Source organism: Cydia amplana, chromosome 10 (assembly GCF_948474715.1).
Source record: "Cydia amplana chromosome 10, ilCydAmpl1.1, whole genome shotgun sequence".
NCBI lineage: Eukaryota > Metazoa > Arthropoda > Insecta > Lepidoptera > Tortricidae > Cydia > Cydia amplana.
The window spans coordinates 5086740-5101461 of record NC_086078.1 but is presented as its reverse complement, the minus strand read 5'-3'; the positions used below and the strand labels follow the sequence as shown (position 1 = coordinate 5101461).

Genomic DNA, 14722 nt, shown 5'->3' with positions numbered 1-14722 from the left:
TTATGAAATAAATGCATCTTTTATTTTCAAGGATAATTTATTGAATAATATTACGAAAAAAATTGATATCATATAAACTGTGGATAAGCGGTATTGCGCGGCATCAGAGGCGGTCTTAATCTTGGCGAGGCTCTGGCCGGAAGATCTTAGCGAGGCCCTTATCTTTTGTGCTAAGTTAAAAATTGCGGTTTGGCTGTATCAGGGCATAGAGAAAAAAATACATAGAGTGTTCACTCCATACATCAGTTTTAGTACCAAAAAGACTATTAGCATCTAGCATCGAGTAGTGGAACTATCAGTACTGCTACTTGACAATAGATGTAGCACCGACCGGAAAGTCTTATGCTGTTGAGATAAGACTTTCCGGTCGGTGCTACATCTATTGTCAAGTAGCAGTACTGATAGTTCCGCTACTCGATGCTAGATGTAGACACTGAAATTAATAGTCTGAACTGATGTATGGAGTGAGCACTCTTGTCTTACTATATTTCTCTATGATCAGGGAAACGTCTTGTCGACAGTCCAAAGAAAATTGAGCTCCGTCATTAACCAATATCGACCCAATAAAACCGATTTATATCAAAAAGTGAGGCCCAACTCCGAGCTCCATGTAACACCGAAGACTTGATTTCGACGCCTCCCAATGCGAGGCCAGAGGAAGAGCTGCAGGTAAGCATACAGCTAAGTTCGAAAGCCAAGTGTAAGCATGGCTGACGGCCGAACGCCTGGAGCGCCGATTGCGGCGCGCTTCAGTGCGAGGCCGAGCTGCTAGAGAGCAGAGCGAGAAGCCATAGTGTTAAAGAGATCTGGAGCTTTCCTGCGGGCGCATTCGTGCGACGCCAAAGGCCGAGCTGCAATGGAGCTAAGATCGGATAAGGCCCAATGCTCAAGCATTTTAAAACAGGCCGAAAGTTGAGCTCCAACCAGGGCCAAAAACTTGCAGGTTCAGATAGCGGTTTAATTCCATGCGAGCGATGCACAGCCAAAGATTGAGCTGTGAGAGAGCAAAGCTTGAAATTTGAACAGTGGCCAAGTTTAATTGAGACCCGATTCCGACGCCCTTCCGTGCGAAGCCAACGGCCGGACGTTTGGACGTGGAAACGCTTATTATCTCAAAATTAACCCAATTTTATACCTTTTAAAGACGTTTAACCATGCTTGCAATGGTTAAATTCGCGGTAAATGATGATGGTTAGCTGGCAAAATTAGTTATGCATTGGATCGGTAATCCAAAGATGTTGGTTCGAGTCTCACGTTAGGCAGAGTTGATCACAGTTAATTTTTTCATTGTGATTGACATATGTCTATTGACTATCGTATATATACAATCTATAAATTGTAATGTGGAATGTCCCACAATAAAAATGGAAGGAAATCAGTATGTTTATTACAAGCATATTGATGTTAAAATTGATATTAAATAATTTCGTTTTCCCAAGACTAGTAGCGCGATTACTAGACAGATAAGTTTGCATTTGCCTTCGATATTTTTGAATTATATTGGGCCTAAAATACCTTTCGAATGGCTATAAACTATTTGAAGTGGCGCCGTTAATGATCTAAACTCGATTAAAAACATATTATCTGATTCTGAAAGTAGTACTAGCTACCAAGGTCACGCCGATGCCACGCCGATAGCGCAGCGTCGGCGGCGGCGGCGCGAAAATTTTGTCGGCGGCGGCGGCGCGCCGGCGCGGCGCTCATATCTAATCCACGGTGAGAAGTAGGTTTCCTATTCCACGACACTTTCGTTATAATGAGTAGGGAAAGATTGCGTTTTCACACCCACAACTTTACGTCGTAAGAAAGAAGTAACACATTCAAGTTTCGATCGTAATCTGTGGTTATAAGGTTTAAATTTAAAGTAGCGTTAACTGTTATTATGGTTGTTTTTTACTTAAGAGTATAGGTGGTAACGGCCGTGAGACCGGAGATGACCAATATTGGCCACCGCAGGGACATTGTTGTAGACCTTTATAACTTGAACTTCATTTGTTATTGCAAATTGGACCAAATACTGATAAATTGGATGAACACTTTCGAAGATATTATAAATCGGTAAAAAAAAATAGGTACCTAGAGTACATAGTAATAATATATCCAGAGGTCGTGAGTTCAAGTATCATCCAAGACAGTAATTTTTCTACTTTTAAATTTATTTTAAGCTTAATAGCATCGTTCGCAGACGCTTGTTAAAAATTAAAATTAAAGTAGGTAGACTATATTTTATTGTATGCTTATTTTTACTCTGCACCATTACAGACGGGAAACATTTTTTTCAGTAAGGTAATTTGGAAAATTGCTAATATGTACTAAACTAGAAGCAGCACATTCTACTTGCAACAGTAAGCATGTTGCCTTGATAATCGTTTCATTTCTGAAGTGCTAGTTTGAATAGATTTTATTTAATTTTATTGATAATTTTTTTTAATGACATTACAGGTTATAAACCAATGCGTCACGAAACTTAGATATTAGATATTATTCAAAACTAACAGTTCCGTTGTCGAAATTAACCCAATGCACATTACTTGAGACTGAAATAAGGAAACGTGATATACGTAGGTACGTATACACGTATATATACGTACTCTGGCAAATAATCATTTCATTTCATTTCATTTCATTTCATATATATTATATCGGCCGATATATCGTATCGGTATCGGTATCGTTACATCCCTAAATTGTATATATACTCTAGCCGTCTGGGAACACCAATGTCCTCTTCACCATCTCCCCGTGCACCCATTTGCCAAATATGACTATTAGTATAACAACTACTTCCAGTGTTTCCTATAACCTTACCTTACCTCCTGTATGGCATCCTGCAGTACGGCCAGTCAGCCTCAGCATACTCCAGCCCGTCTGGGAACACCAATGTCCTCTCTACCAACTCCCCGCGCACCCATTTGCCGAATATGACTATTAGTATAACTACTTCCAGTGTTTCCTATAACCTTACCTCCTGTCTGGCATCCTGCAGTACGGCCAGTCAGTCTCAGCATACTCCAGCCCGTCTGGGAACACCAATGTTCTCTCCACTAACTCCCCGCGCACCCATTTGCCAAATATCACGGTTCCGCACGGGTATCGGAGTTCGCCTCGACCGTGGAACGTTCCGTCGTCGAATTCGCCTTCGTATATTACTCCTTGAAAATGAAAAAATTAAGACATTTAGTCGATATAACAATGGTAGATAAGTATGAAGTGAAACATCGTCGATTGCAAGCAAAGTGAGACAACTGTCGAAAATTACAATGAAAACATCGCAAACTTTTTAGCATTTTGTGGTAAAATATAAATTCATTCATATCCACGGTGAGAAGTAGGTTTCCTATTCCACGACACTTTCGTTATAATGAGTAGGGAAAGATTGCGTTTTCACACCCACAACTTTACGTCGTAAGAAAGAAGTAACACATTCAAGTTTCGATCGTAATCTGTGGTTATAAGGTTTAAATTTAAAGTAGCGTTAACTGTTATTATGGTTGTTTTTTACTTAAGAGTATAGGTGGTAACGGCCGTGAGACCGGAGATGACCAATATTGGCCACCGCAGGGACATTGTTGTAGACCTTTATAACTTGAACTTCATTTGTTATTGCAAATTGGACCAAATACTGATAAATTGGATGAACACTTTCGAAGATATTATAAATCGGTAAAAAAAAATAGGTACCTAGAGTACATAGTAATAATATATCCAGAGGTCGTGAGTTCAAGTATCATCCAAGACAGTAATTTTTCTACTTTTAAATTTATTTTAAGCTTAATAGCATCGTTCGCAGACGCTTGTTAAAAATTAAAATTAAAGTAGGTAGACTATATTTTATTGTATGCTTATTTTTACTCTGCACCATTACAGACGGGAAACATTTTTTTCAGTAAGGTAATTTGGAAAATTGCTAATATGTACTAAACTAGAAGCAGCACATTCTACTTGCAACAGTAAGCATGTTGCCTTGATAATCGTTTCATTTCTGAAGTGCTAGTTTGAATAGATTTTATTTAATTTTATTGATAATTTTTTTTAATGACATTACAGGTTATAAACCAATGCGTCACGAAACTTAGATATTAGATATTATTCAAAACTAACAGTTCCGTTGTCGAAATTAACCCAATGCACATTACTTGAGACTGAAATAAGGAAACGTGATATACGTAGGTACGTATACACGTATATATACGTACTCTGGCAAATAATCATTTCATTTCATTTCATTTCATTTCATATAATGTACCCGTACCCGGGTCATTATTGTTTATTGTATTTTCCCAGAAGAGACCTTATAAACGCTTACATGCTCGGGTCTCATGACGGTCAAGGAAGAAATTTTGCTCAGAATATTATAGAAATTATTTAAATATAGCCTCCTGTAATGTAGCTGCTATACATTAACTGTAATTAATGATCCGGCACCGCTTTATGTCGCCTTGTATTAGCGTTGCCAAATTAAGTCCAGAAATAATGGGGTGTACCAGCAGTAAAGATAGGGTGAGTGGATGAGTGAATTTAATTATTATACAGGGTGCTTCCTGTAACAGGAGCAATAAATTAAACTGTAGGCTGTACTCCTCAAACTGACCAACATTTGTTCAGCAACTTTTGAAAATAACTCGTGTTTTGATTTTTATTACGCTTTAAAGTTTATTCTAAGACGCAATGTATTGCAAATTTTGTTATGTTTAAAGCGTGACAAGCAACGTCAAACACACTGATGTCAGCGTACATTGAAGGCAATATTTATTTTGTATGAAAAAGAGGAAGTCTAAAGGATTCATAATTTTTAAAAGTTGCTGAACAAATGTTGGTTAGTTTGAGGAGTACAGCCTACAGTTTAATTTATTGCTCCTGTTACAAGAAGCAACCTGTATTTTGGTAACATTTTTTCCATACTATCTGAGCAGTTTTAAAATGTAGGAAGTTGAATAGACAATGAATAATGAGGAATTAATTTATGAGAGTTAATATGTGTAAGGTAGACCTTAATACGATTCTAAAAATGCGAAATACAGGTATGTATTATTCAGTTTCATTAGAGCTAGAAAGAAAACAGTATAAAACTGTTATATTATGGCTTAAATTCCCTCACTTTGGGTTAAACCTCTTTTCTCTTAAAGCCGCTATATCACGAGTTCATACGAGCGAGACTGTAAAAAGTTTAATATAAAATATCGTTCCGTTAAAGGTGTATGAGCTGAAAAACCTGTAATATCCCAAGGCGCCTTTAAAATATGTCCTTTATTTATTTACTTTCTTATCAAGCGTACTCGTAGCGTATCCAAGTTATGCTTCATTAATAAATAATTTTCTAGTTACTTAACGTGGTTACGGTAGCTTAATTATTCAAAAACATTCATATGTTTTGGTGGTCATCTAAAAAAAGTTTTGGAGTAATATTAAAAATTATTTTGAAGATTTTTGGTAGTAATACTATTATTTTGATTATAATCACGGGTTTTGAATTTGATCTGGATTTGTTATGGATACCTATACTTTCATGGATATGATGATGTGTAGCTGTGTCAAAAGTAAGGTTTCTTCAACCAAAAACGTCACTTTTCCTACAAAATTTGTATTGACAGATCATATCCGTACACATTTGGCATGTAACAAATCCAGATCAAATTATAACCTGCCATTACAATTAGAATAGGTACGCCTCCTGGCGTTGTAGGTAATGTAAACAGTAACAGGGGACAAAAAGTTAAAACGTAGGCTTAACTGAACAACATTTGTTCAGCGAGTTTTGTAAATAACTTGATTTTTAATACACTTGCATGAAGAGTTACTCATTTTTGGCGAAATAAATACGTTGTCCCAAAAAATGTAAATGTAAAATGTATGTCAGAATAGAGAAATCTATATTTAACCGCCTAATTTGATCAAACTCTGAGGGAAAAAAATCAACAACAAAATTAAAATCGGCCCATGAAGCAGATATACCTAGTAATTCACGTGAAAACAGTTTTGATATAAAATTGTAGGAGAAACTTCCCAAACAACGCTTGTGTAAAGTATCCACCGTTGGGAAATCTTAGGTCTTGCCTCGCTGAGCCAGTCTCGTTTGCCCAAGGGTCGTATTCATAAACGTTAAATGTGATACCAATTTTGAGTGGCTTTGAATATTTTGGCCCTAACCACAGGGTTACCTGCACTATAGGTACTCGCCGTAAAACCAAGTGGCCAGCCAGGGGCCCGTTTCTCAAAAGCTTGTAACTTGTAATACAAGTGGAAGTCCCTTTCTAACAAAAGCTGTCAAAAAGTGACATTTCCGTTTCTAACAAAAGCTGTCAAAAAGGGACTTCCACTTGTATTATAAGATTTATAAGTTACAGGCTTTTGATAAACAGGGCACAGGCCGTAAATAATCGAAATCATGCCATTTGTTTTAAGTAGTGCATGTAGTATTACGTACGTATAAAAGGTACGGTACCCGATTTTTATTGCTCGACTCGCCAGTTGGTGCTGCAGTAAGTATAGAAGCAAATCCATGTCTCCCGTAACCCCGCTTCTCTAATTGTACATGTTTGCAAATGCAACACATTGATACCTATTGAAATCATATTGGTTTAAATTTAATGTTTCTGAATGTACTTACCGTCAAGCGCGATATGCGAGAAGCTACTTCAGTAAATAATATCATATAAAATGCAATGTAAAATGCTTAATGGCTTGTATGTTCCGTCTAATATTTCAACCGTCGAGTTTACTAAGATGTCGACAGAGATGTGACTTATTTGAAATACTTGTATTTAAAATGCAAATACAAAATGCAAAATACCTATTTTGTATTTTGTATTTAAATACCTTTTGAAGAAAACTATTTTGTATTTTATTTGAAATAGTTTTTGGGACCTATTTTCTATTTTCAAAATACAAAATACTTTATAGTAGGTATAGCCTGACCAGTAATATATGATAATTGTCAAGAGGGCGCTGTTATTCTCATGTATAGGGTGACAATTCAGTGTAGTATGAAAAAATTAGTTCCAGTGAAATTCCGCAACATGGCGCACCCTCAATAGATCCTGGTTCACCTATAATGTAGGTAGGAGTTACAATCTACTCTGATGTTACAATCCTGGCAACTCTCTCATTCTTTTAACATGGAACTGTTGAATCTGTTTAGTAACGTCGCACATGATCACAAGCGTAGCGAGTGGTTAAAAAAGTGGAGTCTTGGGTGTTGCGAGGGTTTCAAGGTACGAGAGGAGAACAAACTTTTCTGCCCTGATGAAACACAAACGAGACGTTTTCATCACACTAACGAGAGGCATTATACTAGCTGTAAAACATTACAAATCTAAATTAATGCTTTTAAAAATTGTCCGTTATAAACCATCATCCATCCATCCTTCCGGTTAATATGAGCAAACAACTAGAAATTTGCACTTTAGATAGAGGACTGATTGACACACTGTTTTCAAAGAATAAAGAGAGTCTTTTCAATTCGGATATTCTGAGTAGGTAATACTTTTTAATTCAGACTAGGTATTCACTATTCAGAGTAGGTACCTTTTATCGCAAAGTATTTGTATTTTTAAAAAGTATTTTGAAAATACCTATTTCGTATTTTGTATTTTAAATACAAATTCAAAAACTATTTTGTATTTTGCATTTGAAATAGTATATCAAAGAAGTATTTGTATTTTGTATTTAAATACTTTTTATAAAGTATTTTTCACATCTCTGGATGTCGAATGTACTAGCATTTGCCCGCGAATTCCTCTGATGCGTGGAATGACGACGATTATTGATAAAAACTATGGATAATAGGTTTTTATGCTATTGAGAGTAGTTTTTATAACGGGAGGAGTTATGATAATTTTGCTGCTGCACCTGCTGCTTATGACCAGAGCGAATGACAGTGAAATGACAGCGTTAAAAAGTCTAGCCTTTTTGAAATTGTCGAAATAAGTACCATTTACGGAATGACCCTAAATAACATCTTACCCAATATCTAATCAGGAGGACAAGAAGATTTGAGGAGAATAGTGTGGGAATTAGCGACTCCTTCCGGAATCAGAATCAGAATCAGGCTGACTAAATGCAAGCGAACTACAGCCCACCTGTTTTCGGCCGGGTGTTCCTACACTACATCTACCCAATATCTATATGGTACCATTTGGCAACTTGTAGGTGCCCTGGCCGCTCATCCCAAGCACATCCCAGGTCCCATTGTACGACGAACCGGTAGGGAACGTCTTCTCGGCACGTTTCACTCGCGGGATGTCCAGCGTCACCGTTCTGAAGCAAAACACAGAATAGGTACACTAAACTTAAGCCGGGCATACATGCAATGAGGGTTGAAATTAACTACAATGTGTGCGCCTGAGAGCGGTGAGACGGGAAGGATTCGACATTTACCTAAATTAGCGGATGACACTATGAGATCTTCAGTTCAAAATTCTACGTTGAATTTTTATCAAAAACAAAGATACATAAATCATAATTACTTGGGTACTTAAAATAATCTCTTGAGTGATCATTGTACTTTACGACAATAATTTCTTAATAATTTTATGTAAATATTGTCGCAACTGCAAGAGCACAGTAATAGATATAAAAGCATTTATTATAACAATCATAATACATAGGGGTAGATAATACATAGGTAGGGTAGATAATACATAGGTAGGGTAGAAAAGGGAACAGTAATATGGGCACAGTTTGGAGTAAACTAATAGTAATAAAAAAATATACTAATAATACATTTTCTCCACGAGCAGGAATTGTCCAATTAAATAATTTCTCAAAAAAAAAATCCTAAATGCATCATTTTTGTATCATCGTTTGCGAAACAGAAGTCGGTTTCAATCAAATAGTATGTAATTACGAAATGTCACTAAAACAATCCGTATACCCTCCGCTAATGTAAACGTGAATGTCGTCTCTATTTCAGTGCGTCTCATTAAAAATTTAGATCAAGCTCTGACATAAACTATCTCCCTCGGTTTAGTGTAGGTAATGCTTTAATTAGCTTAGAATCCATGGATTAATAATGAGAGCTTTGCTGCTATAAGAAATAGAAATGTTTGCGATGATTGCATACTACACATTCGTGGAAATAAAGATGGGCACAATTTGTGTCAAGTCAATGTGGCTTATTATTCCGTCATAGGAGATATTATAAAAGCAAAGCTTTGTCAATGAAATTGTCAATTTTGTTAGTTATTCGAGAAAAACGCGAGTGGACGGAATAGCCCCTACGACGGAATTAGCCACATTGACCTTAAATAATAATTAAATCAATACTTACTTGCATTCCTCTTTGTGGGCTTCTGAGAATTTCCGCATGAGGACTTCCCACTGCGACACTCGTTTTTCGGAACTACAGATTGAAATGAAATTGATTACAATAAGTGTTTTTATCATCATCATCATCCTGTCCTGAACAGATATGATGGTCATTCTTGTCTACGTGACAGCGTGAGAAAACGGTGTCCGTCACTTTCTATCTCGCGGTGTTAAAAAGTGACAGTTACCTTGTCACGTGGATAAAACCATAACACACCCGCTGGCCGGTTTTGACCACGGCGACTGGGATTTGTACCACGACGACGATAGTGAGCTCTTAGGTAGCTGACTTTTTTTATAAGTAGGTAATCATATGGCAGACCAATAATTATAATGGTTCTTCACTTACACAACTTTAGGAACAAATCAAATTATTTTATTAAATATTTTGATTTGTGTTTTTTTAAGTAGTCACACTACTAAATACCTATAAATTCAAAATTGAAATAGATGTCATATATTAAAGAAAAAGTGACGAAGCCCTTTTTTCGTCACTTGTTCATTATTAATATGTATATGACATCTATTTCAGTATATGGTTCTTCACTTTATAACCAAAAGTTTAATAACCATAAAAAAACCATCCATATTTATAATAAAATTATAAGTATGTAGGATTAATGAAGAATCAAGAAATAACCTTGCAAGTGACGTCTTTAAGGGATCACTTTCTCGTGCACACACCGTCCCCTGCAAAAAATGGCAGACAAAATTAATGGCGATATTTATAATTATTATTATCTACGTAGTAAAAACTACCTGTGGTCATTCTCCGAGACTCAAACTATATCTACACACCAAAATTCGTATAAATTCGTAGTTTGGCGGTTTAAGCGTAAAAACGTATAGGTACAGACAGAGTAATTATTGCATTTATAATAAATAATAATAATAACGGATTAGTATAAATGTGCAATTGTGCATTTACCCGAATCCTTTACCACCTTTAACACCTAAGGATTTTTAGTATGCGTGGTCTAATGTATCTCTTGTAACGTTGTCCTACCTAAGCATATACAGCTAGTGCTCTAAGCTCAGCAGCTGTCTCATTGGACATGGCTGCCGAATCGATCAATTACTTTTGCATAATTGATTGACATAATAAATCCATGAAACAGAATATAGGCCGCAGGATCGTGAGCTAATAGCCTCATACATTTACAGCAATATCTAGTGATACTTCACTACATACCTATGTATGACGTTGGTATGTATGATGATGGGTTTATACTATTATAAAACGAAGTCACTTCCCGCTGTCTGTCTGTCCCTATGTATGCTTAGATCTTTAAAACTACGCAACGGATTTTGTTGCAGTTTTTTTTAATAGATAGAGTGATTCAAGAATGTATAATTTTTAACCCGTGCGAAGCTGGGGCGGGTCTCTAGTAACAGTAGTAATGCCTGCTTTTCTTTGGAAAACCATTATAGCCATTAAACCTTAGAAAGGGAGATTTCTCTGGTTCTGTGTAAAGGGGGTTTGTCATTCACGGCGCGCGGCCATGGTCAAAAGGATCCGACGCACGCGCATGCATTATGTACGACCTTGGTGAGATTCCAATTGCTTGCTTTGTACAGGCACGTACAGGTTAGTCGAAAGTTATTATAGACTAGCAACCCGCCCCGGCTTCGCACGGGTTAACAAATTATACATAAACCTTCCTCTTGAATCACTCTATCTATAAAAAAAAACGCATGAAAATCCGTAGCGTAGTTTTAAAGATCTAAGCATACAAAGGGACAGACAAACAGCAGGAAACGACTTTGTTTTATAGGTACTATGCAGTGATTTCTGGACTTTAGATCATTCGTACAATATTCATGAGATATTTTCTGTAATTTTAATATTAAATAAGAGAGGAAAACGGGGACTACGTTTTAGTGGAGAAGCGGTATAATAAATCGTTCCCTTTCCTCTTACAGACTCTCAGACCATAGAGAAAAAATACATAGAGTGCTCACTCCATACATCAGTTTTAGTACCAAAAAGACTATTAGCACCTAGCATCGAGTAGCGGAACTATCAGTACTGCTACTTGACAATAGATGTAGCACCGACCGGAAAGTCTTATGCTGTTGAGAACTTGAGATAAGACTTTCCGGTCGGTGCTACATCTATTGTCAAGTAGCAGTACTGATAGTTCCGCTACTCGATGCTAGATGTAGACACTGAAATTAATAGTCTGAACTGATGTATGGAGTGAGCACTCTATGTATTTTTTTCTCTATGCTCAGACTGTCATGGTCTCAAAAGATTCTAATTAAAAAAATGGTTAAAGTTTTAATCTTGTTATTAAAAGAGCTAAGTGCGAGCGAGATGTGTAATGATACGACTCCTCCTTCCCGCGCACCTATCAGCGTGAGCGATCGTAGGTCAGGTTATTTTAGCACTTGAAAACTCGCTCGCCTGCGCTCACACCTCCAATGGGAAATCATGGCTCATTCAAAAAGGGTGTAAGTTCATTATAAATACTAACTGATTGTGTCGTTTTTAAAGGAAAGTTCAAATAGAGAAACTTAGTGTAAGGAAGTAGGGCTTTAGCATGTTGTGGTTTAATATACATTTTACGTCACCCTAGGCTCGTAAGTGGGATTTTCTCCCCGCTACGCGATGAGAAAACCTCACTTCCTGGCCAAGGCAAGACGTAAAACTTTAGACAAACCACGGGCGGTAATTCGTAAAGCCCCAGATCGCATCATATTTATGGCCCTCACCTTCGGTTCGGGCCACAAACACCTGCGATCTGGAGCATTTACGAAATCACCTGCCTAGGTATGTAATGTACTATTAATTTTGCGTTGCGGTCTAAGGTCTTGTTATGTAAAGTCGCCAACAGAAATATCTGAACACGCACTCTAACGCCTTGACATTAGAGACGTGTTAAGATATTTGTGAGCACCGTGGTCGCTCCGATATAGCCGATGGCGACTGTACCCAATCAGATATTGACATATGACAGTGTACTTACATTATTACATGCCATGATTTCGCTTTTTGTCGTAGATATTTAACACAGGTGTGGTACAGCTATAACAAAATGGCAAAATGTTTAGTTTTTTGCACTGACTTGCACTTTTCTTTACAAAGACATAATTATGATACATAAAATTGAACCACGCTATCTTCATTGTAAGTATTACGTCAAGTATTCTTTTATGATAGGTATAAGAGGCAAACGAGCAGACGAATCGCCTGATGGTAAGCGATTACCGTCGCCCATGGACACCTGTAACACCAGAGTGGTTGCAAGACTTGCAAGTGCGTTGCTGAGCTTTTAAATTGATGGCTCGAATGCCGTATCATTGCATTCCACCATTCATTCCACAGTTTAGCTGTGAGAGGTAGGAGGTTTCTGGAGAAACGCACAAAGTATTAGTATTTAGTGAAGGTAGAGAGAGGGCAATAGAGAGTACTCTCTCCAGGTGGGTGTTATGCCTGGGGACCGAAGTCTACTGAGAGATAGTCAGAAGGAGTATAGAGTGTGGAAAGATAAGTCGGGCCCTGAAGGGAAACTACCTTAAATCCTTAAGCTGGCTCATTTTACTTAATGGAGACATTCCTTTATTTTTAAAAAGAAACAAAACTCGACAAAAATAGATGACGTAATTTATGAACAACCCCTAGGTAGGTAATAATGCATTGTTTTATCATAGGATCAGGTTGATACCTACAACTTGCCTTTCTATTAAATCGTAGATTCTCCGTATGTTTTCTATAAAATGTAAATCTTAAAAATTAACAATATAAACACACTGTCACATCCCCGAAATTGTAAACAAACCTAATTAGGTTTGTTCTTATCTTATAATCATAAGATTTATAAGTTTATAATATATGTGAAAAATGTCGTTGACGGAATGTGACAGTTTTGTTTACATTTGAAGTTTTTAATTATTTTTATAAAACCGAATTATCTATGAGTTATAATATTGTAGGTTTAATTTGTAGAGTGAGATGTATTTATTAATAGTCTCTTCGGAAAGAGAAAAGTCGTGGAATGTATTGGGCCCCATACATTCCACGACTCTTCTATTTCCGCACAGACTATATAGGTATTTAGATATAAGATAAGTACCTATTTAGAGACTATTATATAGTGTCTATGCGGAAAGAAAAGAGTCGTGGAATGTATGGGGCCCAGTACATTTCACGACTCTTCTCTTTCCGCACATACTCTACGGATGTTTTTCATGAGGTTACTTAATGTAAAAAATGAAATAAAATAAAAGCAATGTATGAGAGCAAATAAACGTGTTGTCACCTCTTGCTTAATACGGAACAAAGTATAAATTTGAATAGAACAAAGTGTGGAAGTGTCATATTGTAATAGAAATTTGAAATTAATGGTGAAATTGCCATACTTTGTCATTGTAAATGCCCTGCTGAGTTATCTTGGTTCGACTTTGACTAGTTTTTGGGTTTGTCTCGTTCTATTCATAGTCAATTTGAGTCCATGAGCACTTGACATGCATCCAAATCCACCAAAAGAAAAAGTCTCAACAAGGGCCCCTTTGTCTCAACATATCCAAACAATATTTCAATTAGTTACGATATTGTTTATACGATTCGATTCAGAGAAAGTTGTACCAACTTGTCATTCCATCGTCCAGCTCAAATTAAAACTAAAATAATTCAAAATTCGAAAACTCCAGTAATGTTCTCGTTTCAAAATTTGCGACCGCTAAGCTCATTTGTTTAAATTTCAGTTGCCGATCTAATTTGAGTATGAGGGTAGATCGCCCGCACTGTCAATATCAGCTGTGTTTATTATTGTTTTTATAAATTAGTTTGGCTGAAAGAAACTATTTATTTTGTATTTTTTTGTGATGTCCACGGCGCAACAAGCAAGTGAAAATGTTATCCCGCGTCAGTATCCGGTAACAGTGACCCAAAACGTATATTTGGTAGCCGGCATTGGGTGTCCGCACTACAACCAAAACAAGACAAGGAAACACGCAAAAACTCCACTTCGTTTGTTGTGATTCCTGATAACTGCTGCAGTTAATCGGTGTTTTCGTGAAGTGAAAGTGATATTAGGAGGCCTTGTGTTTTAGTGCGTGTTATATTTCGGATTCGTCACTTTTTTAGCGGAGGGTACGCTAATAAACTACACCGCTGGGATATCGAGTATTGACGCTTAACTGGACCTAACTTTTCGTCACCTGAGTAGTCGTCGACATGGTCTAGGGGATACCGCGGCGGATAAAATAGTTTTGCGCTCTGAGTGAACGCAGGTTCGAGCCCTCGATTTGCCAAAGAAACAAGAAGCAACGAACTTTATGTTTTGTTTTTGTATTTTATTTGGCCTTTTTTTTAATTTGATTCTTTTTTTTTTTTTTTTTTTTTCGATGATAATATATTTTTTGTTATTGTAATGTCAGTTATATTTTTTATATTGAAATTTTAATTATATTA

At 36.8% G+C, this 14722-nt stretch overlaps 1 protein-coding gene across 1 annotated transcript in view; it reads right to left on the bottom strand.

Annotated features, from left to right (window-relative positions):
* The window catches only part of LOC134651670 (MORN repeat-containing protein 5-like), a 32372-nt gene extending 17885 nt beyond the window's left edge, over nucleotides 1-14487 (bottom strand). Inside the window, exons 1-5 of the mRNA XM_063506769.1 lie at nucleotides 14470-14487; nucleotides 9947-9996; nucleotides 9269-9340; nucleotides 8132-8256; nucleotides 2966-3152 (exon numbers count right to left, since the gene is read on the bottom strand). Of these exons, the coding sequence (XP_063362839.1) occupies nucleotides 2966-3152; nucleotides 8132-8256; nucleotides 9269-9340; nucleotides 9947-9996; nucleotides 14470-14487 (452 nt within the window). The remainder of the gene's footprint in view (nucleotides 1-2965; nucleotides 3153-8131; nucleotides 8257-9268; nucleotides 9341-9946; nucleotides 9997-14469) is intronic.
* Nucleotides 14488-14722: the final 235 nt, after the last annotated feature.